Source organism: Mytilus edulis, chromosome 2 (assembly GCF_963676685.1).
Source record: "Mytilus edulis chromosome 2, xbMytEdul2.2, whole genome shotgun sequence".
Lineage (NCBI taxonomy): Eukaryota > Metazoa > Mollusca > Bivalvia > Mytilida > Mytilidae > Mytilus > Mytilus edulis.
This window is the reverse complement of record NC_092345.1, coordinates 93,976,195-94,001,477: the sequence shown is the minus strand read 5'-3', so window position 1 is coordinate 94,001,477 and position 25,283 is coordinate 93,976,195. Positions and strand designations below refer to the sequence as shown.

Genomic DNA, 25,283 nt, shown 5'->3' with positions numbered 1-25,283 from the left:
AAAGTTATTGTGCGAAAACCAAGAATAATGCTTATTTGGGCCCTTTTTTTGCCCCTAATTCCTAAATTGTTGAAACCAAAACTCCCAAAATCAATCCCAACCGTTCTTTTGTGGTCATAAACCTTGTGTCAAAATTTCATAGATTTCTATTAACTTAAACTAAAGTTATAGTGCGAAAACCAAGAAAATGCTTATTTGGGCCCTTTTTGGCCCCTAATTCCTAAAATGTTGGGACCAAAACTCCCAAAATCAATACCAACCTTCCTTTTGTGGTCATAAACCTTGTGTTAAAATTTCATAGATTTCCATTCACTTTTACTAAAGTTAGAGTGCGAAAACTAAAAGTATTCGGACGACGACGAACACGACAACGCAGACGACGACGCCAACGTGATAGCAATATACGACGAAAATTTTTTCAAATTTTGCGGTCGTATAAAAACTTAACTTTGACCACTGAACCATGAAAATGAGGTCAGGGTCACATGACATCTGCCAGCTAGATATGTACACCTTACAATCATTCCATACAACAAATATAGTAGACCTATTGCATATAGTATGAGAAAAACAGACCAAAACACAAAAAATTAACTATAACCACTGAACCATGAAAATGAGGTCAAGGTCAGATGACACCTGCCAGTTGGACATGTACACCTTACAGTCCTTCCATACACCGAATATACTAGCCCTATTGCTTATAGTATCTGAGATATGGACTTGACCACCAAAACTTAACCTTGTTCACTGATCCATGAAATGAGGTCGAGGTCAAGTGAAAACTGTCTGACAGACACGAGGACCTTGCAAGGTACGCACATATCAAATATAGTTATCCTATTACTTATAATAAGAGAGAATTTAACATTACAAAAAATTTGAACTTTTTTTTCAAGTGGTCACTGAACCATGAAAATGAGGTCAAGGACATTGGACATGTGACTGACGGAAACTTCGTAACATGAAGCATCTATATACAAAGTATGAAGTATCCAGGTCTTCTACCTTCTAAAATATAAAGCTTTTAAGAAGTGAGCTAACGCCGCCGCCGTAACCGCCGTAGCCGCCGCCGCCGGATCGCTATCCCTATGTCGAGCTTTCTGCAACAAAAGTTGCAGGCTCGACAATAAATGAATGTTTTTGGGCCCCTTTGGGCCCCTTATTCCTAAAATGATGGAAACAAAACCCCCAAAATCAATCCCAACTTTTCTTTTGTGGTTATAAACATGGTGTTAAAATTTTATTGATTTCTATTTACTTATACTTTAGTTATTATCCGGAAACCATTTGTTTTCCAACGACGCTGACGACAAAGACGACGTGATACCGATATATGACCGCCCAAATTTTTGCAGTCGTATAAAAATGTGTCCAGTGACCCTGCCAACCAACCAAGATGGCCGCCATGGCTAAAAATAGAACATAGGGTGAAAATGCAGTTTTTGGTTTAAATAAAAAAAACTCAAGCATTTAAAGCAAATCTGACGGGTGGCAAAAATGTTCCTCAGATTTATTTTTATCTGCCCTGAAATTTTCAGAAGAATTGGACAACCTGTTGTTGCCCCTGAGTTATTTATTTTTACAGAAATTTGGCAGTTTTTTGTTATTATCTTAGATATCATTATAGTATCTAATTATATCTTATATCTAATACTATTAATTATGTTTTAACCATAATTTACATGATTTCCAAAGCATCAGTAAATACAGGTGAGCGACACAGGCTCTTGAGAGCCTCTAGTTTACAACTACCATGTTATGTTCATATTTGAGAGATGATACACTTGTGTAAAACAACATGTGGTATATAAGGAGGCACTTTTAATTTAATAAAATAACTTATACCACAAAGGTTTGTATACATGGTACCTGATAATTACAAATCTAATTTTTATAACAGAGAACAATGCAGTTAAGACAAAAATTTAAAAATAAAAGTTCTACAAAATATCTTCTATCAGCTCTTTCCAGTTTTCTGTCTGTGTTCTCTCAGGCATTTTGGAGAACAAAATTTAAATTCAAAATATTCAAATGGAACTTTTCCTGTCATGTCCTTTGCACACTGGTAACAGCGACTGAAAAAGAAAAATAGAATGCTGTGAAATAAAATTATTTTTGAATTTTATATCATTAACAGTTATTTATGCATATGATACATATGGTACAACTTTTAGTATACTATGTACAATTGGTGGTAAGAGCCTCTAAAAACACATTTCTTACAGTAAATGAGCTAAGATAGCAGTATAATTATATCATCAAAATATTACCTCAAGTTCAGACATTCAATATCTCAAATATATGGTGTAAGTATGTTATTTCTTAAATCAGTATGAATAAATGGGGAATATGTCCATGGGAAAAAGATGATGACCCCGTTTGAATATAAGATTATCAAGAGACATGACTCAAAATGATAAAAAGTAACACTTCCCAATTTTGTATTTTATCTGTGTTTTTTGGTAATAAGTATTGCATATACGTTTCATAACATTTGTTTGATGCAAACATAAGTTAGAGAATGGAAGCAAAAAATATCAGCAACTTTTCCATTGGTAAAGGGGCATAACTCTAGAATGGTAAAAGTGAGGCTACCCAAATTCATACTTGATCTATGTGTTTTTTTTATAATAAGCATTGTATCAAAGTTTCATAACATTTGGTTGATGCAAACTTAAGTAAGAGAATAGAAACAAAAAATTCAGCATTTTTTTCATTTGTAAAGGGGCATAACTCTAGAATGGTAAAAATGAGGCTGCCCAAATTAGAACTTCATTTGTGTTTTGTAGTAGCAAGCACTGTTTATAAGCCTGAAAACATTTGGTTGAGGCAAACTTAAGTTTGAAAATGGAAACCAATATTGGAACATATGGACAAACAGACGTACAGACCGACAACGGTCAAATTTAATGCCCCCTCTGCTACGGCAGGGGCATAATAAGAAATGTAGGGTACATGTCAATCAGACAATAACAACCAAAAGATATCTAGAGGGCAACATGCAGTCTTAAACCAAAAAATATCTAATTTAATGATATACTGTTATTAAAATTGTCATGTTTCAGTACCAACCTTAATACAACCTGGATTCCTTCAGACATTTTCTGTTGTTGGATTCTTTTTTCAGCTGCCAAGGCTCTCTGGAATTACATCAGTATATACTTAAAAAATATTTATGTAACTTGTACATGTAATCATTAATGCTGTTATCACTTTCAATTAAATTATTTAACATAAAACTTTATATATTTATAAGGATCAAGAAAATGCTAATATAGAAACTGATCTTTACAGCAGAAAACATTAAAATCATCATATCCACAAAAAAAATCATAGGAATCTTTCCTCAATATAAAGTAACCCTCTTTAACCAATTTGCTTACAAAGGGGAAATATTGTTTTTTTTCTGTTAAAAACATTATGACCAATCTCTAACTGTAACACACACTACTAATTCTAAATGACGTCGTTCATTCTAATTGAGGTGTGACTATGTCAAAACATTATCTCAATATCTTGGTTTATATTTATCATTTAATTGTATCTTTATTACTATGTTATCTTTTGTTAAATGCCTGACCTTATCCCTATCTGGCATTGACAGAAATCTTTTCTTTGCTTCTTCTTCAACTCTTTGTATTGCTTCTTCTGCTTTCTTTTCCTAAAAAAAATATTCATTTCATTTAAATCAAAATGCCAGTCTCAATTAAAATCATACCTTTATTATTTTTTGCATTTGAAAGGAAAATTATTTAAGTAGAGTTTCAAAATTATTAAATGTATTATTGATTTTCAAAAAATGAGTATGTATGCATTTTTGAAATCATTAAACTGAATCTGAATATAATTATAAAATACACAGGTAGCATTTTAAATTTTAGAGATGTAACCATTACAAAAATTATGAAATAGATCTACATGCTATATATAAAAATTTTCATAAAAATCTTTAATACTTTAATGTAAACTTTGCTTTAACTAAAAATTTTCCTGTCTGATATCCTTAGCAGTTAATCTATACACAAAAATGTCCGTAAATTAAATAAAAATAATTATTCTTTATGAGAATGTGTGCATAGGACACAGATGATGCCTCAGCTTGCATTAAACAATATTAAGGGACATAACAAGAAAACTGTAAAAATTCCACCACCCATATACAACCTTGATTTGTGTTTTTTGGTAATAAGCATTTTGTATAAGTTTCATGTCATAATGACAATTGATTGACGCAAACTAAAGTTATAGAAAGGAAACTAAAAATCAGCATCTTTTTATGTTTATGAATGGACATAACTCAGGAACGGTAAAAGTGACGCCACCTAAATTCGAACTGGATCTGTTTTGTTGTATGAAGATTATTTTTGAATAAGTTTCAAAACATTTGGTTAACAGAAACTAATGTGAGAGAAAGGAAACCAATTTCGGGACGTAAACGTACGGATGGTCAGACGTACAGACAAGGTTTAAAATTTAATGCCCCCTCCACTTCGTCAGGGGCACAAAAAATTCAATAAAGCGGCAAACAGATTAACATATTCCACTACAAAATGTACCTTGTCTCTTTCCTGTTTTGCTTTCTTCTGTACCCTTTTTCTTTCAGCTTCTCTTTTCCTTCTTTCTGCCTCCATTTCTTCAGTAAGTGGCCCAGGAACCTGGTTAAAAAAAGATATACATGTTTATTCCAGCATTACACATATATATTTATAATATATTGTGTATATATTCAAATCATTGAACACAAGTTACAGAAGTAATCACATAGTGTAAATATGTGTGTATATAAATCTAAATCCTGCTTTTTAGGGAAATTGTATAATTAAGATTCATTTCAATTTTGACAAAAATACATATGAATTCCAAAAGTCATGTTTCTTAGCAGCATTCTCATTTGAGGGTACCCACTTTTTTACCCAGATTTATTATTTTTATTGTAATGCACATTGCATATAGATTGAATGCATGAACTTCCATTTATCTGTACATTTGGATTTTTTTCTTCAAATTAATCTGGATCAAAGTTTACTACCTCTTAAATATAAGAAATAAGCTGTATAGTGGTAAAACACACAAACCGTACACTGCACAGGCCTTGGGTCTTAAAATCTGAGATCCATGGTACCATGATCAAAGTTTTACAATGACACATTCTGTAATTATTTTTATGACACTTGTGGAATAATGGATCTTACCTTTCCACTATCGTAATCATATCTTTCAGGAAACTTAGCCATAAATCTTCTGAATTCGTTCCTGGTCTCTTTGTCTGATGTTAACTGGTACGCAGTCTGACCATATTTATCTCTGAAGAAGAATTGCATCATTTATCATTGTCTAACTCACAACATAACAGTGATAAAACTATTTGGTAGAGCCAATAAACTTGACCAAGGTCAAGTATGATAAATAATCAGATATAGTAAGATCATGATTGAGTAATTCTTTTCATAATGAAATTATGTTCTATGAATTACATGTGCAATCTAAAATGTGTCTGTTACTTTCTAATCACATATAACAAACCCTAACATAATTTCAAACTTTTACTCTAATCTATCAAACCCTGGGGGGGGGGGGAGGGTGTCTATTACCCCACCTTTTTCATATAATTTAGATTTCAAAAATGTATACCTTTTCACATATTGCCTAGGTAAAAATGTTACCTTTTCAAGCTTGAAAAGGTGACCTATTCCAGTGGCACATCCTATCACCTTGTATATAGGAAGTGGACCCCCCCCCCCCCCCCCCCCCCCCCCGAGATCAAACCAAACTTCAGTTATCATATGCTGTAAAAATGTACAACATCTTGGCTGAACCCAGCATACAGTTGTTTAAATGTGGTAAATTCATATTGCAAATTGTTCTGTTTGGGAAGTGAGATCTTATTTCCCCTAAGAACATACATTTGAAATGTTCTTTGAATCCAACAGCACAAGATTGAGCAAGTAAATTAGATTGTTGACTTGTCACATAATAAAATAAGTAATAATTCATGGCAATAATAATAAATAAAGAATTACTTGATAGCTGGATTTGATCCTGCTTTCATCAACATTTGAATAAGTTTCCTGTGACCTTCTTTAGATGCTATCATCAGTAGAGTTGTCTCACTGTCTCCTATTGGTTCATTGAGTAACTCAGATGTTACAATTATAGGAGATAACACATCAGTGGCGGAGAAGTGACGAGATCGACTCCCTTCTCTACTTGTTGGTCGACTGTTATCTTTAACGTTCAGTGTCATGTTTGACTTTTCATTCACTGAATCAACAAACACATTTTCAACATCATCCAATTGTTTACAATTTTCAGAAGTCAATTCAGATTTTTTCATAGGAAGATCTGCACTCAAGTTATCAATATTCTGTTCTTTGCTTTTAGTTTCCACATTTCCAGTAATTTCTGTCCTAGTGTTTTTAAAGTCACGGTTATCACTAGTCAACTGAGGGTCTACTTTAACTTGAGAATTATCCACTTTTTTTTCATTATAAATAACATTTTCAGGTTCCAAGGTCAAATTATTAGTATCTTGATCCTTCACGTCATCTATATCAATATCAAATTGTATTTCACTTCCACTTGTTTTCAAGTTATGGTCTGGCTTTTCAATACCTTCCATAGTTTCCTGTATTACATTTTCTCCATCTACGACACTTACAACAATTTCTTTATCACCTATGACTTTTGAATCACCTTGACCTCCTTCATCATCAGGCTTGTCTGACACATTAAAAACAGCAAGAAGATTAAGTAGAGAGTCTGCATCACCTACTTTACAAGCAGTATATAAACTGTTTTTTAAGTGGTATTTCTCTTCATCTGAAATAATGTAAATACACTGTTCATATCTTATGATAATTTATCAATAACTACATAAACTGTATAGGTTTTTATGGCCTTCAAATCAACTACTTGAAGGGTAAAACAAAAGACATGGAAAATATTAAATTTAAAGCTACACATTACTCATGCAATTTACTAATAATATCATGAAGCTACAAAAATAATTTGAACAGATCATGCCCTCACATACAAATCTTGATATCTATATCACTAATGGAAAGCTGAATACTAAAATTTATGATAAAAGGGATGATTTTTCATTTCCTATCGTTAATTATCCGTTTTTAGATGGTGACGTTCCCTTGTCACCATCTTACGGTGTTTATATATCTCAACTTGTACGATTCGCTCGTGTATGTAACAATGTTTTAGATTTTAACGAGAGAAATTTATGTATTACTGAAAAATTATTACACCAGGGTTTTCGATATCACAAACTAGTCAAAACATTTACTAAATTTTATCATCGGTATAAAGACATCATTCGTAAATATAGCTCAACATGCAGACTTCTAATACGTTCAGGTATTTCACATCCAATTTTTTATGGAAATATTCTTTATAAAGCACAAAGGTGTCAGTATTCACCTCAGAAACTTACAAAACCTTTGAATAGACTTATTAAGAAGGGATATAATTACGATACTGTTGTCAAGTCATTAAAGATCGATATTTTGGAGTTAATATTGAGTCACTGATAAGGTCTTTGCATCGGAACACATTTATTCTAAAAACAGTTGTTGGCATGACACGGGTTATGTTCTTCTCATATATGTTATGATGGTATGATACTAAACCCCTAACGGGAAGGATTGTGTCTGATGTTCATATGATGAAATCATAATCTTTCAGTCAGTTTAATTGAAGTCTGGAGCTGGCATGTCAGTTAACTGCTAGTAGTCTGTTGTTATTTATGTATTATTGTCATTTCGTTTATTTTCTTTGGTTACATCTTCTGATATCAGACTCCGACTTCTCTTGAACTGAATTTTAATGTGCGTATTGTTATGCGTTTACTTTTCTACATTGGTTAGAGGTATAGGGGGAGGGTTGAGATCTCACAAACATGTTTAACCCCGCCGCATTTTTGCGCCTGTCCCAAGTCAGGAGCCTCTGGCCTTTGTTATAGTTTCTTGTGTACAATTTGGAAACTAGTATGGCGTTCATTATCACTGGACTAGTATATATTTGTTTAAGGGCCAGCTGAAGGACGCCTCCGGGTGCGGGAATTTCTCGCTACATTGAAGACCTGTTGGTGACCCTCTGCTGTTGTTTTTTATTTGGTCTGGTTGCTGTCTCTTTGACACATTCCCCATTTCCATTTTCAATTTTATACATACTTCAAAATTTAAATCATGTTTTTGTGTAACAAAGTCTTTGCTGTTCCCAAGCAATGATTTATCAGATGCAAAAGTTAGTCATTGAAACAATATAGTCAATGGATATTAAAAAAATAATGGATTCGTAATCTGACTTATCACTTCCCAGAAAGGCTGATGGTCAAGGGACTATAACATGTCTGTTGTAATTTGAAACACCAATAAGCAGAAATTTGCTAATCATTTAGAACTGAGAAGAGAAAAGTCCTGTAAGTTCTATAATAGTATTTGAATTTCTACAAGCATATTAAAATTCATTTGCCTTTTTGAGATAAAAATGATCAACACTTGTGCCTCAAAGTTATTAAAATGTGTTAAAAAATATATTTATATCTTCATATATTTTACCCAAAGGGTTGGTTCCAGGCTCAACTTGATGTTTTAAGGAAAGTCTTCGTTTTCTGGTATTTTTCTTCCTTTTTGGTTTTTTGGACATGTCAAATTCTTTGAGATGGTCTGTTTTAAGTGTCTGCATAACTGCTACTAATTCTGAGTCACTTGCTGTAGAATTTCCAGAAGAAGTGGGAAAACTTTCACTTTTTAATAAATAGTCTAAAAATACAATATTTATATAATAACTATTAATTCATATATATATAATGATAAGCAAATTCATTTTAAGAGTAAGATAGCCCTAAGAACCATGGCAATAGAGGTCTTTAATCATGAAAATCCAGTATACCTCCATGATCTAATTCATATTAAAAAAACAAAATATTCTTTCAGATACCAATATCTAGCTGAAATACCTGACGTAAGAACAACAAGGTATGGCTTGAAATCTTTCAGATATTCTGCTTCCAAACTATGGAATGAGTTGCCAAACCATTTTAGAACCGAAACATCTTTAACCCAATTCAAGAGTCTAATAAACTCATGGAATGGCAACTCATGGCATTGCAATGCATGTGTTTAGTTTTATCTTTTTTATGTTACAGCTTGAAACATAATAGTGCTGCTTTTTTGTGAATGTTTGCTTAGCTTTTTTATAATTTGTGATTGCTGTGCTTTAGTTTTTGTGTTGCTTTTTAGCTTAGTGCTTATGCATGTGTATAATATATAGTATTTAAATTAGTGTAGCCTAAATGTGCATGAAATGTATGTTCTTTGTCTTTTATGTTTTAATATTTGTATTGTGTATGATTATTATGTAAATATATGTATTTGTTAGTTATAAAAGCTCAGAGAGCTTATGATTATTTGTTATGTAACATGCCGACTATAAATAAAGTTTTGAATTGAATTGAATTTTCAGCAAAAAGACAAAATAAAATAAAAGCATTCCATCAGTATACCCTCCCTCGTTTTGAAACCTGAATATAAAAATAAACCCAGCACATCTAGAAATCACAAATGTTTTACACTATTTTGAACTCGGAGCTTTAAGTGCATGATTGAATTGTAATTGAAAGAGATTTTTTTTATATGCACATAAATTATTTTATCATTATTGTAATAAAATGAAAAGAATAGCTTACCAAGTCCCATTTTTGTTTGTCCCTTTTCCCGAGGTATTTCTTCCTCTTCTTCATATGGTTTAGTCAGTGGAGAAGTACCTAGTCTGTCCTTACTTTTTCTATGTCTAGGAGAGGCTGATATATCTTCTGGAACAATAACTAACTTTCCAACATCTGCACTAAATGTCAGCTGTGGAGAAAGAGGAATGAAGTCCTGTATCCCTGCTTCTTCACCTAAAAGTAATTATTCATGTTTAATAACTAGAGTTGTCAGGATAGCTGGGCAAATAGCCCATACATGTGTTTCAATTTCTGCTGTGAAATTCACTATTTAGACAATGACATTTTGAGATTTTTGGCTTTCATTACTTCATTATATATCATCATTGCCTGTGTTAGATTGACATATAGATACTGATAGATCAATCTGACAGAAGTATGCCGACTCAGGAACAAATCTGAGGTTTATAAACTGTCAAATCAAAATTTTAAAGTCAAAGTCATTATGAATTTTCTGCATTGTCAATCTAGGTACTACATTACAAAAGTTATGCAACAAACACAAACTGTGCAGGTCAATTCTTTATCAATGGTGTCATAGAAATTTTGCTCCCAAAAATGGAACAAGGTACAACAACAATTGATTTCAGTGTTATAAAACTATTAAAAGTTAATACTCAAGATGCTAGAGAGATAAAAATGTTATGTAAGAAAATATCAAACTCTTCATAAAACTATACAAAGAACATTTGATACATCTACTTAATTTTAGCTTAGATTTAACTTACCATATGATTCTATTGAAGCCAGCATCTGATGAACTCTTTGAACCTCATTATGAGTTGGTCGTTTGGTCTGAAATGGTATCATTCTAATTCGCTTGTCTTTTTTATCTAATGGGGGTGTTTTGCCGGAGAAAAATATCTTTTTATTAAAACTAGGAGCTCTAAGGAAAATGAGGTCACAAGATTTAATATGTTCATCCCATGATGTAAGTAGTGCTCTGACATCCTGAAATATGGAAGAAAATTTAAGTTATATAAAATGTCCATATACCTATGAGAAAAAATTTGATAGAAAAAAAAGGATATGGGGGTATCAATCCATGACATAAAGTATGTTTAAATAAAAAAAAGCAAAGGAACAGCATTTTTTGCTGTTCTTCATTAAAATCATATATTAACATGAATTAATTGTTTTTAAAAAGGAAGATTTAAAAAAAAAAAGAATTGTATTAAATAATATCTGACTCTTTTTACAGAGACAGGGTTAAAGCTTTAGCAATCAAAATTATTTTCATCAAAATTTAATAAGTGCAAAGGACGAGTTTTCCAAATTAAAAATACAAAAGGTACAAAAATTGTAATTTAAAATGATGATGTACAGACTTTTTCCAATTAACTAACAATAGATTGACAGGTATTTTATGTCATACCTCTTGTAAAGCAGACTCATTATATCTTCGTAGAGCAGCACCAGCAGATTTAGGAGCATTACCCTGACTATCTCTACTACTCTGTGCTGTACCACGCTTAGCTCTCACAACGTAGCGGTGAAATGTTTTATGGGCAATAACGTTATCCCTATAATAAACAACATAAGTATGACAATTTCTTTAGAATTTTACATTACAATGAAAATGTAAGGGCAATGTTTGATAGAAAAGTGGTTGAGTATCTAGAAATAACTTGCAATCTTATTTATATATACTAAATCATGGGTGCTTTTTTTTCACAGATTCATTAGCCTAGGTAAAATTTAAAAGTCTCTTTGATGAGTTTGTTTTAAAGATAGTCTATGCTGACGAGTGTATTACATAAAGGTTATAACATACAAACATTTTCATCATTAAGTTGTATTGGGTCCAAATTGGCTCTGATATTGCACAAAACCAATAGAAATATCTTGTCCTTCTATCTTAATTTTTGTTGTTAATCAGTTTTAACATGGGGTGACATTAAGTTGTATAAGCAGAAACAGGTTTGCTGGGAAATGTATGTGAAAAAGACCTCCAGATTATTTTTCAGTAATTGTTAATACCATGCCAATTCCATGTACACATGCCTGTTGGTTTTTGTCTACTCCTAATTCACAATCTTCATCAAAGTGAATGATATTTTTATCATACAGGTACAAGTATTTCAATTTTTTACTATACATGTATTTTGTTTCTTTTGAAGTAATATAATAATCATTCAAATGGTCTCACTCTTTATATTGTATACTAAGTCCAAATGTTTGTTTCATACCTATCAAATATTGCTCCAGCAAAATGACCTCCACTTGACATCAAGACTGCCCACTTCATATGCAATGGAATGTCTGTTACCATGGACATTAAATCTGAATGGCTAGATGGAATAACCTAAAAAAGAATTGTTTTTAAATTTAACTCTTTACTTTGCATTCTGTCAGATGTGAATATATAGATATAAAAAGATGTGTTATGAGTGCCAATGAGACAACTTTATCATCTAAGTCACAATTTGTAAAAGTAAACCATTATAGCCCAATGTACGGTTTCAACTCGGAGCCTTGGCTCACATCGAACAGCAAGCTAAAAAGGGCCCAAAAATGACGTGTGTAAAACCATTCAAATGGAAAATGCTTTTTGTGAGTTTTTTTTTATGTGCATGAATTGACTTTGTGTCATGAATGGATACCCCATCCATATCTTTTTACAAATCTGATCAAAAATTGGATCAGGTGTATCTCTTTGCTTATTATAAGGTATGCTACCTTACCTTTTTGTGATACACAACACATCTATATAGTGATATCAGGTCACCCAGAGAATTTTTGAGGAATATCTTTGGGTATTTGCGAGCTCTGTCATCCATTATACTGTCCTCGGTATCACTGTCTGTACTACTTCCTGTCCCTATGACCTCTAATTTCCTCTGGAATCTGGCAGCCATTCCAATAGGTTTACTTGTAGCATGGTTGTCATCTTCACCACTGTCAGACTCAGAGCCTGATATACTCGATATATTTCCTGGAAACATTCATATTAAATTATTGCATTTAATATGAACTCTACTTATTATATATATCTTGTGAACATAGAAAGCCTATCTTCACAGCCCTGATTTAAGACCATGCTTTATTGCCTCCACTGATTCATATTTTCCATTAAATAAAACACATTTTTATTGAGCATTATCCATAAATTTCAAGGAACCAGTAATGCTCGCTTATGTGTTTTTTCATGAACGACTAGGTGAGTCTGTATTTTTTCATGAATGACTAGGTGAGTCTTATTATTTTTTTTTATTTTTCTTAATGAAGAACTAGATGAGTCATGCTTTTTCATGAACGACTAGGTGGGGGTTAGTGTGTTTTTTCAATAATGACTGGGTGGGTCTTAGCTTGATTTGTATATATAAATCATATTGTTCTCTGAGGTGATGTATAATTTATGTAAAGTCATTACCTGAAAGCTCTTCAAACTTGTCCTCATTTACATAGCTGACTCCCTTTAATCTTTGTCTCAGATTGTATCTGTGCCAGTCTGATTTGTAATGTCTTTTCTGAAAATAAAGTGTGGTTAATTATTTATTTGCATAAAAACATAAAAAATAAAAAATATATAGTAAAAATAGTATTAAATAAAAGAGGAATGAGTCTGAGAACACATTTGCCCCTGCTAGAGCTTTGCAAATTCAAAATAAAAAGAAGCAAGTGAGGAAACAAAAATGGGATAGAAGGAAAGACAGAGGAATTGAAATATGGACAGAAGAACAGAAAGAGGGATAAACAGGTCAACAAAAAGCATAACAAAAGAATCTTCATACATGACATACCTTTAAGAGTACTTTTAAGCAAATGAAAAAAAAACTGTTATAACCAGATGCTCCGCAGGGCGCAGCTTTATACGACCGCAGAGGTTGAACCCTGAACGGTTGGGGCAAGTATGGACACAACATTCAAGCTGGATTCAGCTCTAAATTTGGATTGTGATTAAATAGTTGACACAGCATAGGTTTCTGACACAGAATGAATGTGTTCTAATGAACTTAAAATTTTTGTTTTCTCTTAGAGCAATTCACTATGCTGTTGAATATTAATCCTCTCAAAAAAATGTTTGAAGAAATTTTCTTTTTTATTTATGAAATTTCAAATGAGAAAAATTGAACCCAATTTTTTTAATCACATCCCCCTTTCCCTTATTCCAAAACTAATCTCAATTAAAATTTCTAATGGAGTTTGCAACAATAACTACTCATTTAAATACATCATAAAATATTAAGATGTAAAAAAACTGCTTGTTATCACTGAATGGTAAAGATTATTTTAATTTATCAGTTGGTAGTAAAAAGTGAATATACATTGTATATTGTATATAACAAAGATTTAAGTTGATTCTGGACAAAGAAAGATAACTCCAATTAAAAAAAAATCTTGCTATTGCACAATATTTTGCAATTAGATATTTCTTGCTTACTATTCTGGACAAAGAAAGATAACTCTAATTAAAAAAAAATTTGCTATTTCACAATATTGTGCAATTAGATATTTCTTGCCATTGAGCAATACTGTGCAATTGAAAAGACTTGCTATTGCACAATACTTAATATAATAATTTTAGATCCTGATTTGGACCAACTTGAAAACTGGGCCCATAATAAAAAATCTAAGTACATTTTTGGATTCACCATATCAAAGAACCCCAAGATTTCAATTTTTGTTAAAATCAGACTAAGTTTAATTTTGGACCCTTTGGACTTTAGTGTAGACCAATTTGAAAACAGGACCAAAAATGAAGAATCTACATACACAGTTAGATTTGGTATATCAAAGAACCCCATTTATTCAATTTTTGATAAAATCAAACAAAGTTTAATTTTGGACCCCGATTTGGACCAACTTGAAAACTGGGCCAATAATCAAGAATCTAAGTACATTTTTAGATTCAGCATATCAAAGAACCTAACTGATTCATTTTTTGTCAAAATTAAACTAAGTTTAATTTTGGACCCTTTGGACCTTAATGTAGACCAATTTGAAAACAGGACCAAAAGTTAAGAATCTACATACACAGTCATGACAGTTAGATTCGGCATATCAAAGAACCCCAATTATTCAATTTTGATGAAATCAAACAAAGTTTAATTTTGGACCCTTTGGGCCCCTTATTCTGTTGGGACCAAAACTCCCAAAATCAATACCAACCTTCCTTTTATGGTCATAAACCTTGTGTTTAAATTTCATAGATTTCTATTTACTTATACTAACGTTATGGTGCGAAAACCAAGAAAAATGCTTATTTGGGTCCCTTTTTGGCCCCTAATTCCTAAACTGTTGGGACCTAAACTCCCAAAATCATTACCAACCTTCCTTTTGTAGTCATTAACATTGTGTTTAAATTTCATTGATTTCTATTTACTTAAACTAAAGTTATTGTGGCGAAAACCAAGAATAATGCTTATTTGGGCCCTTTTTCGGCCCCTAATTCCTAAACTGTTGAAACCAAAACTCCCAAAATCAATCCCAACCGTTCTTTTGTGGTCATAAACCTTGTGTCAAAATTTCATAGATTTCTATTAACTTAAACTAAAGTTATAGTGCGAAAACCAAGAAAATGCTTATTTGGGCCCTTTTTGGCCCCTAATTCCTAAAATGTTGGGACCAAAACTCCCAAAATCAATACCAACCTTCCTTTTGTGGTCATAATCCTTGTGTTAAAATTTCATAGATTTCCATTCACTTTTACTAAAGTTAGAGTGCGAAAACTAAAAGTATTCGGACGACGACGACGACGCCAACGTGATAGCAATATACGACGAAAATTTTTTCAAATTTTGCGGTCGTATAAAAAGTTAACAATATATATCTATATTATTTTTGTCCTTTTTTTCGTTTTTAAATTTTGTATTTTATTTTTTGTGTTTTTGTTTTCTAAACACTCATTTATTTATTTTTACTTTTTTCTGTATTTTTTTTAATTTTTTCTTGAATTTTCCATCTTTTGACATATATCCATATTATATATACAATTTATATACCGGTATATTAAATAGATATACCATTCTACACATGCATGGTCATACATATATTTTTGTATTATATTGCTATAAATGTTAAATGGAGAAGACTTCATAAGTCTGTTTGACTTGTGTCTTATCCAATTTGTACTTAAACAAATAAAACATGTTTAAACTAATCTATATTAACATCTTTTAATTAAGCACACAGCATTAATCTAGAAAACTTTCAATAAATTACTGTTGGTAAAATAAATGTAGTTACCTGTTCTTCCCTTGATTCAAAGTCAGCTTCACAGTAATTACAGGACATTTTTTCTGAGACGGTAGTAAAATCTGGTCTTTGTTGTACTGAAAAACAGAAATAAATTAAATTTTCTTATTATCTCTTTTGCAATTTCATGGATTAACAGTACAAGAAAACAATGAATCAGACAATCGTTATTACTATACTATATATAAAAATATTAATTTTCGTGAACCATTTAGGTCACGGAAATTCCAAAATATGGCATCAGTAAGGAGAGTTGTACAAACAATGTAAATACACAGAACCCCATCTAAACTTGCTTCAACTAATAGTATTCATCTTTTTCTATTTTATATGTACTAACAACATTCCATTTTTCTATAATTTCGTTCACTCAATAATATATTTTTTGCTTCTTCATCTTTTTTATTAAATGTTTATCACTATTTATTTCAGGGAGATCATTCTCAGAGCAACAATATAACTGTGTTAATAAGGTACCAATATCTTGGATTTGTTACTTGATTTATACAAGGTATTATGTGTCTTTTTTGCAAACAAAGCAAACAAACTAGTTTTTTTTTTTTTTTTTTTTTTTAAAGTTGTAAGCCTTAAAATCTATTGCATATTCTTCAAGATTTATATATATTGAAGAGAAACACTACAAATAGTCTACAATGTCTCAGTAATCATTGATTTAAAGTGATATAATCTAATTTTGCCATATATTAACATTTGAAAAATTTGCTCAAATCAGGGGACATAACTGTACTGGATAATATTATAAATGCATTTTTTTACTCTCTTTGTATTATTAGCACTTTCAGAGTAGCGTTCCAAGGTTAAAAATTTAACTTTTACAAACTTGTAACATAGAATACTCATTTACAATAGAATCATTCTTTTTTACCTATTTACCTGTTGCCTCCTTTGTTTCTTCAGTTGATGTTGTTGCTTTGCCTTTTTCTGTAGAAGGATTACATGTAGCAACAGTCAGTCCTGTTAACTTGGACATAGCTTCTCCAGTGTTGTATAGAAAACACATAGAGTATTGCTGAGTCCTTTTCTTCTGCAGTTTCTTTGGAGATGTTGTTGTTGAATCCATCTTCTTTGTTGTGTTTAACTCAGACAACTGATCAAAACTGAATCTGAAAATGTAAAAGACAGAACCTCGAACATTGATAGTAAAAACAAATGTTTGATAAAAAAACGTTTTAATGTAAATGATACGTGTATGAATCTTCACAGTCTTATATTATAGGACTAGTCCAAAAAATGTAAGATCAAATGTATGATCGGTGCAATTTAAACTATTTTAAAATGAATTAGTCATACAATGTATATACCATTATTGGCACTATACAGATTATAAACATGAATTTACTTATTTAGCTCTTGCTTTACTATCAAAGGCAAAGAGGAGGTAACCTGTCTAACAATAATAATTCTGGAGTCAAAAGTCCATTATATATTAGTGTGAGTTCGTGGTCTAGTGGTCAGTCAGGAGTACTACTTGTACATGTAATTTTTATTTACTTGAAGAAGTAAAAAAAAAAAAATTTGTAGGATACTTATAAAAGTGAATTTCATGGACAATGAAAATCCCAGTTGTCTGTTATCTTTAGAACACTGGTCATTTACAAGCCCCAAAGGAGCAATTTTTGAAGGCTTTGTGCAAATACTTAAGATCTTTGCCCAATCAGTTTCTTTGTTTAATTTATGAGATGAAACATTGAACTATAATAAAAAATTATGAGCTAACCTGGGAAAAATCATTAAAGGCATGATTTTACATCGCAAAACTTGAGAATTTTGATGATCGTAATTTTTTTTTACTTGTTTAAGTAAGTTTTGAAAAATTACTTGTACAAGTAGCACCCCTGACTGGTGATTAAGACCGACGGCTACAATGCTGAAGGTCCTGAGTTTGATTCTCACTCGGGGTGCTAAAAATATTAGGACATCAGAAGGGTAATTTTCACCCTCTCACACACATCTCTGGTACCCAGACCAGAGTTTCAAAAAGAATGGGTACTTTGGGGGCCTCGGTTGGTCAAAGTTGTCACCTGCTTTGACCTGGAGATCAATCTTCTGATATTTCTCTGGTTTGTCTGTTTCCGCTAAGTGGTCAGTGGTTCTCTCCAAGTACTTCAGCTTCCTCCACCATAATTACAGACTTCATGGTGTCGTAGCACTCCCTTTGTGTTGGGTGGGGATTGATTGTCCTTTTAAAAATAATTGTCGTATTAATATACACGTCACCATTAATCCATATAGGGAGTGTACATGGATGCGACTGTACCCTCAAAGCTTTCAAAGGGTTCTTGGTATATCGGAGGCATTTGCCAGTAACACACATACATACTATCGGCAGTTAATTGTTTTTTTTTCAATCTTTAAATACGGTTACCTTGATATTGTCTTCATTCTTCCTTTTTTGATATGGTTTATTGAAAGTCCTTTGGTCTGTTAAAAACCTAACACTATTTTTTATACAGTTTGGTGTATTGCATCATCATAAACAGACCATAACATTAACTGTCAGGAATGATTTTCAGGTGATTGTGCAATGCCACTGTGTATAGAAGCTAATTTCTACTCAGCGTAACTAAGTCCGATAATACAATAAAACAATAAAACTAACTATGTTCTTATTCATATTCAATTATCTGCAACTTCTTATATTAGAAATATCTACCTTATTCACGTTGATAACTCTAAATTTACATAAAATATGTTTTGTTATTTTTTTGTATGGGCGCTGACATATTTGTCGTAAATGAATTTTATATAGCAAAATCATGAATTATTCCCATTAGTTGTTTTACTACAATCGTAGGAAAGAATTATTATACATTTTTTATTATGTTCACATTTGAATCATACGATTTTGGTCAAATATGTTTTTTTCGGTTTTTACGACTTCGGCACTTCTGGCAACTAAAGTGAAAGTAGGACGTAAACAGAAAGTAAACAGAAAGTAGGACGAATGAGAGTTAATTTCCTAAACCGTTTTGTCTTGTTTAAAACAAGTATACAGCAAGCTATAAGGAGGTATGCAATTTTGTAAACATAGAATAGAGAGTGTGTCATCCTAGAAAAAATGGATAGTACATTTCCGATTATCTTTGACATGCCGTTATTTTTTATTTTTTTAACAGTTTAAGGTTCATCATAACATTAGTCCTATAATATATGCCTTCGCATTATATATTCACTATTTAACGTTTTCATGCTGATATTTTCATTTTTTATTTTTTGTCTAATGCGGGTGGCACATTGATAGTAAAAAGAAAATATCAGAACAGCAAATGTAAATAGTGAATAAAGCCTCCGAGGTCATATGTTATAGGACTAATCATAACATGAGACTACTTTGTGTTAAAGTACTGTATTCATAGTAGTTTTTGATGTGAAAATACTTAAATGTTTGTCCATTTGTTATGATGAACCTTAACCCAATAGTCTTTGACATAATATATATATATATAATGTTAATTTATTCGAAATACAGTTTTTTGTCTCGCCTGCCATTATTTGCATAAAAGTTGCAGTATGCAAAACATAGATTTTACTACACAGCATCAGTCGCTGCATAAACTCTTTTATATTATACTTAAAAACTCAAAGCAAATATTTGTGGCTGTTGTACTGTCAATTTCTTCCCTTATCTCTGAAAACAACAAGGAAGAAGCAAATATAAAAGGCAGTGTCTGCGCGTACCCACATGTGGGTACGAATAGCAAAATTGCCGTTCGTAGGCAACGCATACCCACATCCGGTTTTATAATAAATTGCCATCGGATCGGGAATTTATACAGAAATTATCGCAATTAGTGAATAAAATTGATCAACTACTTAGAAGTTTTGTAAACATTTATATATATGTAAGTGAACAGTTTTTCTCGGTTATTAAATATTCTTAAAATGGGAAAAGAGTGATATATATGTGGGGCAGACATTTCAAAGTTATCATGAATTAGAACAATTTGTTCAAAAGTATCAGTTGATTAATTTTATAGAATTGTATATAAAAACAAACTCGGAGTCAATTGCAGCTGCAGAGAAAAGAAGAACTGGAAACACAAAAAATAAAGAGGAAATCAAGTTTTACAGAATAATATTTTCCTGTATTCACACAGGCAAACAATTCTAAACAAGTTCGACAGGAAAAATTAAGGCCTAATACATTATTTCTGAAAAACAAAGGCCGATGCCAAAAATCTTCTATGAAAGTTTCGTTAATAAATAACAAAATGTTTGACGAAAATGTAAACCTTCAGCGCATCAAAAAATATTTTGCCTCTGAGGCGTGGAAGCAACTTAAAATTCGGATATTATATATTATAGGACTATAGTTTACAGGGACTGTATATTTCATTTTCAATCAGTGTGCATTTAATTTGCAAGGTTTATTATATATTATTAACTTATAAATACAATTCGAAAATATTATTTGTCATACCTTTCACTCGTTCTACTCGAAATCCCCATATTATCGATAATTTCTGTATATATTTCACGTACATAATTCCCGATTTGATTGCATTTTATTATAAAACCGGATGTGGGTACGCGTAGCCTACGAATGTCTATTTGACTATTTGTACCCACATGCGGGTACGTGCAGACACTGCCAATATAAAAACAAAGTTAATTAATTTCAAGTTTCATTCTTTTGTACCACACAGTTTTCTTTTAAAAAATGTAATGACAACTAGCCAGATAATAGATATTTAACCAACACTGTTTTCATTTAAGAAATGTAATGACCACTAGCCAGATACCACTTGGTGTATCAGATAGGATCCTAGATAACTGTGATGTAACACAAGTCCAGTTAATGAAAGAAGAATGCATCCTGATAGATGAAAATGACAAACAGATAGGTTCTGCATCAAAGAAACATTGTCATCTCCTTAAAAATATCAATGAAGGTATGATGAAATACAGAGAAGTTAACAACAAAATTTAAAATAGAAACGAGGAATGTGTCATAGAGACAAAAACCTGACCATAGAGTAGAAAACAGCCGAACCCCACCTATGGGTCTTAAACCAGAGATGTGCTTCAACTGGCCCCTAAATACAAATGTGTACTAGTTCAGTGATAATGGATGTCATACTAAACTCTGAAATATATAAATGAACATAAATCAAAAATCATACAAGACTAAAATAGATGTTCATTTTAAATGCTATAAAGATACAAAATTATTTATCTGTATGTGTTTACCTTTTGAAAATTTGTAACCTTTTTTGAATGATCTTTAGTTCATCTTTTTATCACTCATGTTACTAGTAGTTAAATAAAATGAATGCTAAAAACATGTAAAATATTCCTAATATAACAACACTGAACAGGACTTCATGTCATTCATTACAACATTATACCAATTGCACATAATACATTTATGTAACCACTTGACTATAGACATGATAGAATAGTCACCAAATTAAAAAAAAAATTAGAAAGTACAAATTTTCTGCTGCCACATATGCAGACTTTTATAACAAAACCATAAATTAAACATCCATGAAAACACATTTTATTTTCAATCCATGAAAATGAAAGAAACATAAGAAGAAGAGATGAGGCATGTATCCTGTTATTCTGACATATTTGAATTTGCTTTAATAATTATACAGGTATTAATGCATTGACTTTTTTTTAATAATAGTAAAAATGTTTCAGTTTTACATTTCCAGGTTTGCTCCACAGAGCCTTCAGTGTGTTTTTGTTTAATCTTCCAGGTTTGCTCCACAGAGCCTTCAGTGTGTTTTTGTTTAATCAAGAGGGACAACTTCTGTTACAACAAAGATCTGATGCCAAAATTACATTTCCTGGTGAATAATGTTTTAATCTTATATACTATTATTACATTGTGTATTTGAACTTTTGAGCAAGCATTATTAAAATTAAAAGATCTAGATAAATGGATGGTTGGTTAAATACATTTGTAGTCGTTTCATAATAATATGTTGTATGCTACTTATTGTTGCAAATTGAATTATGATCAGAATTAACTATACTCCACACATACTTACATTGTACAAGAACATGATTGATTTGTTTACATGTTTATCTGAACTTAATTTTATAACCTGTATGAAGCTTGTCATCATCATATCATACCTGACAATCTACATTCCATCCTAATTGAATTTTAATTGTAGATAATTTTACCAACACTTGCTGCAGCCATCCACTGAATACAGACCCAGAACTAGAGGAAGGAAATGCTATAGGTGTGAGGAGAGCAGCTCAGAGGAAATTAAAGCATGAATTAGGAATATCGCCAGAACAGGTACCCTTTTACTGAGACTACTATAACTCACTACTATAACACAGGAATATCACCAGAACAGGTATCCTTTTTAGGATTGTTCTTCCTATGTAGAATCCTAAAATAATTGTAGAAATACGTAAATACATTCTTTAATTTCTTGTAATTTGTAATTTTCAAACACCTGAAACCTCTAAAAAACGATATTTTGAAGTTTGTGTCTAAGCTGAGTTTAGATTTTGAAATTGGTCAAACATATTTTGTTAACATCATTCATTTAGAATTTATATACAACAAGATTATGACCTTGTTAGAAGCTGGGAATAGTTAACTTGACTATTTATATCAATATAAATGTATATACCAGTAAGAAGTTATACAACACATTTGTGATGAACGAGAGTGCTTATATATAGGGTTGGCATCAAAATTCCAGATGAAAAACCTTGTTAGCCAAAATATAAATAATCAGCAGAATCCAACTATTTTTATACTGATGATTTCCATGGAGAAAGATACCTTCATTTTATAAATGCCAGATGTAATATTAACCAGAGTTATCAGGAAATGATCTGACTTTAATTTGTCTCCTTGTTACTTAAAAGTTTATAACAAGACTTCACTGAGACAAATTTGCAATTATATACAACTGAGACTACTATAACACAGAGATTTGTCACTTCACATACTAACCAGTCAAATAGTAGTGTTATAGTAGTCTCAGAATACAAGTATTCCATTAAACAACTAATTCTGTTTCCAGGTTTCTGTAGATGACTTTAAATATTTGACTAGGATACAGTACAAGGCTGGTAACCAACCAGAAGATGGAATCTGGGGAGAAAGTGAAATAGACTATATATTATTCATCCAAAAGGATGTAGATCTTAATATAAATACAAATGAAGTAAAAAGTTACAGATATCTAAGTCAGGATCAACTAAGAGATTTTTTAGGTAATTTATGATTTTTTTTTAGTCTAGATCAGCTAAGGCATTGTATAAATGATATAGCTGATATTTTCTTAGAATGAAAACATCCAATTAAAATCCCTTGTCTAAGGTTTGCTTAGAAATATCTGGCGTCACTTTGTTTTACTTTCTTTTCTGGTAATGAAGTATGGAATTTAACCTAAAATTTTTGAACTTGTGTATTAATCTGACAAAACCAGAGGATTATGAAAAGTCTTTAAGGTTCATCAATACACTTTGACAAAAATGGCTGTGTTTACACCATAATAGTTTCTATGTGTACAGACAAAACTACAATTTGGAAAGTTTTAAAGCCTAGTAACACCTAGCTAAATAAATGTAACATCCTTTTCATGTCTATCTAACCAGTTTCTTCCTGCAATGTTTTTATATGTCAAGTTATTAATGATAAGTTTATTTGTTATTTTAGCGACATCAGACAGTGAAGGACGTTTGATAACTCCCTGGTTCAGACTTATCACAGATAGATTCCTATATAAATGGTGGAGTAAACTTGGAGATTTAGAAACAGAGATGGACCATAAAACTATTTATAAATTGTCGTAGATTGTGCAGTTATATCAAAAGAAAATCAATTTTAATTTATCAAATAATAATGCTCTAAGATATTTTATAAACTTGTTACTTATTTTTGTTAGAGGTAAATAACTTTGACATAAATGCCGATTGACCCATTGCTTTGCATTGATTTAAGTTATGAAGTGTTGAATAGATATAAGAAGGTGTGGCATGAGTGCCAATGAGACAACTCTCTATCCAAGTCACAATTTGTAAATTGTAAACCATTAAAGGTCTAAGTACAGTCTTCAACACAGAGCCTTGACTCATACCTAACAGAAAGCTAATGTTTAATGATTATTTTTTTAGTAATCCAGTTGGCATTTTGCAAACATAAAGTATATTGATTTTGACATATCTATTTCATTTTCATTTTAAAGATGTGAGACCTTAGTGTTCCTCCAAGAACCGCAGGCGGTTCCTTAACAGTTGTTTGAAAAGTTCTAGGCCTCACAATTTTAATCATATTGGTTTTTATTTATTTTTGAATCCTTATAGTTGAACAGTGCAGTGTCAAATTTAATTATGTTAGTCATATATTAATCTTGTACAGAAAGTGTGTTTTATTATAGAAATATATACTGTTTGTTAAAAAAAGGGTATGTATGTCTTTAAAGTGTTTTTACTGTTAGAAAAACTTCGGGAATTTCTCGCTACATTGAAGACCTGTTGGTGACCCTCTGCTGTTGTTTTTTATTTGGTCGGGTTGTTGTCTCTTTGACACATTCCCCATTTCCATTCTCAATTTTATTGTAGCCATTATTGCAGAAGTTTAAGTTTTTCATGGTTAAAACTCTATGGGTATTAGATTTTATTTTATTTTCAAAAATAGATAGGTGTAATGAAATCAAACTATGCAGAAATGTAATAAAGATATAACCGAAAATTCAATTAAAAGACCATATTGGCTTCAAATGAAGCTATTCATTTTATGGAATAGAATCCCTTGATGCAGATGCATCATGTCATTGGAATCACTTATTTTAAAGAGTAAAACAATAACTGTATTTGGTATATGAGAAACCGTGCAAGGTCTACATATAAATAAGTAGATGTGGTATGGGTGCCAATTAGACAACTTTCCATCCAAGTCACTAGGTCAAAGTATTGCTTTCAACATGGAGCCTTAACAAACACTGAACAGCAAACTGTACTGTCCCCAAACAGTGTTAATGGAGCTTAACCTCTATAGATGGATCAAATATATTTGGTGTATGGAATAAGGGGTCATGTTTCATCTGACCTCTGCCTCATTTTAAAGTTACATTGGTAAAAAATTGAAAACAACACTTTTAATAATTTCTTGCGTCCAAAGGCAAAGTGCTTTTCTGGATTTACCTTCATCATGAAATGTTTATTTGATGAATCCCTCTATCTTGTGGGCTGATGTTGTGTTAGACAGAAGTAGATTCCAATCCCTGATATATGTTCATATATGTCATTTTTTTTAATCTTTCTTCTTAAAAGCGCCATACCTCTGGTCTGGCTGTCGTTGGGGATTATATATTGTTGTCTGTCTATATCTATTTAT

General features: G+C 31.5%; 2 protein-coding genes across 6 annotated transcripts; one reads left to right on the top strand and one right to left on the bottom strand.

The window, feature by feature from the left end:
- Nucleotides 1–1,809: 1,809 nt before the first annotated feature.
- Nucleotides 1,810–18,711, bottom strand: LOC139513505 (tRNA endonuclease ANKZF1-like). Of its 3 annotated transcripts, none has more exons than XM_071302092.1 (16): nt 18,615–18,711; nt 16,835–17,064; nt 15,932–16,017; nt 13,116–13,212; nt 12,427–12,677; nt 11,932–12,047; nt 11,118–11,265; nt 10,471–10,693; nt 9,704–9,916; nt 8,574–8,777; nt 6,024–6,822; nt 5,196–5,307; nt 4,560–4,658; nt 3,584–3,664; nt 3,076–3,143; nt 1,810–2,078 (listed from the first exon to the last, which is right to left on the bottom strand). In XM_071302092.1, exons 2-16 carry the CDS (start codon nt 17,019–17,021, stop codon nt 1,961–1,963), a joined length of 2,802 nt encoding a protein of 933 aa, XP_071158193.1. In that variant the 5' UTR covers nt 17,022–17,064; nt 18,615–18,711; the 3' UTR covers nt 1,810–1,960. The 3 variants fall into 3 exon arrangements, with proteins under 3 accessions (XP_071158193.1, XP_071158194.1, XP_071158192.1); XM_071302093.1 differs by having other exon boundaries at nt 16,835–18,141; nt 18,615–18,688; XM_071302091.1 differs by lacking the exon at nt 18,615–18,711 and adding an exon at nt 18,327–18,513.
- Nucleotides 18,712–18,858: 147 nt separating this feature from the next.
- Nucleotides 18,859–23,870, top strand: LOC139513507 (isopentenyl-diphosphate Delta-isomerase 1-like). Of its 3 annotated transcripts, none has more exons than XM_071302097.1 (6): nt 18,859–18,970; nt 20,678–20,853; nt 21,670–21,762; nt 22,093–22,223; nt 22,966–23,158; nt 23,604–23,870. In XM_071302097.1, the coding sequence occupies exons 1-6, from the start codon at nt 18,906–18,908 to the stop codon at nt 23,738–23,740; spliced, it is 795 nt and encodes a 264-aa protein (XP_071158198.1). In that variant the 5' UTR covers nt 18,859–18,905; the 3' UTR covers nt 23,741–23,870. The 3 variants fall into 3 exon arrangements, with proteins under 3 accessions (XP_071158198.1, XP_071158196.1, XP_071158197.1); XM_071302095.1 differs by having other exon boundaries at nt 18,860–18,970; nt 21,625–21,762; XM_071302096.1 differs by lacking the exon at nt 18,859–18,970 and adding an exon at nt 18,973–19,054 and having other exon boundaries at nt 21,625–21,762.
- The last annotated feature ends 1,413 nt before the right edge of the window (nt 23,871–25,283 follow it).

Coding starts and splice junctions, on each gene's coding strand:
- LOC139513505 (XM_071302091.1), bottom strand. Junction 12,678..13,115: donor CAAGTTTGAAGAGCTTTCAG/GTAATGACTTTA, acceptor GAATGTTTCCAG/GAAATATATCGAGTATATCA. Junction 9,917..10,470: donor GGCTTCAATAGAATCATATG/GTAAGTTAAATC, acceptor AATTACTTTTAG/GTGAAGAAGCAGGGATACAG.
- LOC139513507 (XM_071302095.1), top strand. CDS start 18,906: ATGAGAGTTAATTTCCTAAACCGTTTTGTCTTGTTTAAAACAAGTATA. Junction 21,763..22,092: donor TGCCAAAATTACATTTCCTG/GTGAATAATGTT, acceptor TTTTAATTGTAG/ATAATTTTACCAACACTTGC. Junction 22,224..22,965: donor TAGGAATATCGCCAGAACAG/GTACCCTTTTAC, acceptor TTCTGTTTCCAG/GTTTCTGTAGATGACTTTAA.